The following is a 1,385-nucleotide window of genomic DNA, read 5'->3' as shown; positions in this document are numbered from 1 at the left end:
CATCAAAATTACAACAGTCGACTAATTATCTTAAAAAAATGCTTTTGAATTTCACCAAAAATATCTTGGGTTTTTTTTCATGTTCTTACTGATATCAGTTGATTATCTCGCAAAAAGCTCGCGCAACATGCCGTTATTTATTTTTCAACTACATGACTAAAATTTTCGATGAATTTTCCAACTAAATCATCAAATTATACGATCTCAAAAATCCCAGATAAGACCTTAATGTGAGTGATTTTCAGACCATCAATACCTTCATGTACTTGAGGAAAGGAGGCATCATCACTGATTTTTCCTTGGTGGCTCCGGTTCCGATGATGCCTATAAAATATTCCTTCTTGTGCAGATCTGACTCATAGGAACAAAGTTGTTTGATCCAACTCTTCGGCATCGTGAATGGAACCCTCAAAAGGGCAACACCATCTTCGTCTTCGCTGAAAATCAAAGTTAATTTAAGAAGGTTTTAAACAACCTCCTCCTCTCCTAGTGTCGTATAGTACCAAATTTGACCGCCAATGAAAGAATAATCTAATAGTATTGCAATTAAATTGCACTTAGCGCCGAACATCTGCCATTTGTGAGTGTGTGTGTGTGTGTGTGTGTGTGTGTGAGAGAGAGAGAGAGAAAAAGAAAGAAAGAGTGAGAATTGGAGGGGAGGGGGGGGGGGGGGTGGTGTTTGAGATTTAAGAAAATCTAAAACACCAGACTGGAAACAATTACAAAATTAATTACGATACAGTTTTGCAATTAATTTCATGGGATGAATGAAGTACCTATTGGAGAAATAAATGTCTTCGCCCCCAATGATTGTCTCGAACTTTTCCCTTCGCAGTTTGCTCCTCATTGCCCCAAATGTGAAGTTACCCAGAAGCAGGTGGACATGATTGGCATCTTCCACACACCAAGCATGGGTCAAAACCCAACTATGGCCCACGACAACTCCCCCACAATACTCATTTAACTCGTCTTCTTCCCCTGTTGTCTTGACTACTTTCACGTAGTAGTTTCCAGCATAAGTAGGAATCTTCGCCTTTACTCCACCAATTATTCGCTTTTCAACATCTATTTCAACGGTACTCGCTAATGTTTTAAATACTATTACAAAATAAATAACAACCCCAAGTAGGCTCACCATAGATAGAAAAAAAATCAAATATTTCTCAGCCTAAAGGTGATTTTTAACAAGAAAAGATTAAATAATGAACTGGAGCACAGAAAACATTGCATTATCTAAATTCATTTCGAAGCACGTTGGCTCATCTATAAATAAAAGCATCAAAACTAGCTCTTCCCGCAGTTTTCACGATGAGACGAAAACAACGAAAAATTCACAGCGTGTCATCAAAATAAACTAAAGAAATGGTTTTGAAGTTCTCTGGCCT

General features: G+C 37.8%; 1 protein-coding gene across 1 annotated transcript; it reads right to left on the bottom strand.

Annotated features, from left to right (window-relative positions):
* Nucleotides 1-256: 256 nt before the first annotated feature.
* Nucleotides 257-1,065, bottom strand: LOC134856312 (uncharacterized; the record flags this gene model as incomplete). Its single annotated transcript, XM_063872674.1, has 2 exons — nucleotides 257-437; nucleotides 777-1,065. Coding segments are annotated over 2 exons (470 nt in total), but the record flags the coding sequence as incomplete, so codon positions are not given.
* Between the last annotated feature and the right edge of the window lie 320 nt (nucleotides 1,066-1,385).

The sequence above is a fragment of the Symsagittifera roscoffensis genome, unplaced genomic scaffold (assembly GCF_963678635.1).
Source record: "Symsagittifera roscoffensis unplaced genomic scaffold, txSymRosc1.1 SCAFFOLD_421, whole genome shotgun sequence".
NCBI lineage: Eukaryota > Metazoa > Xenacoelomorpha > Acoela > Convolutidae > Symsagittifera > Symsagittifera roscoffensis.
Note: the sequence above shows the minus strand (reverse complement) of the source record. Positions and strands in the feature narration are given on the sequence as shown.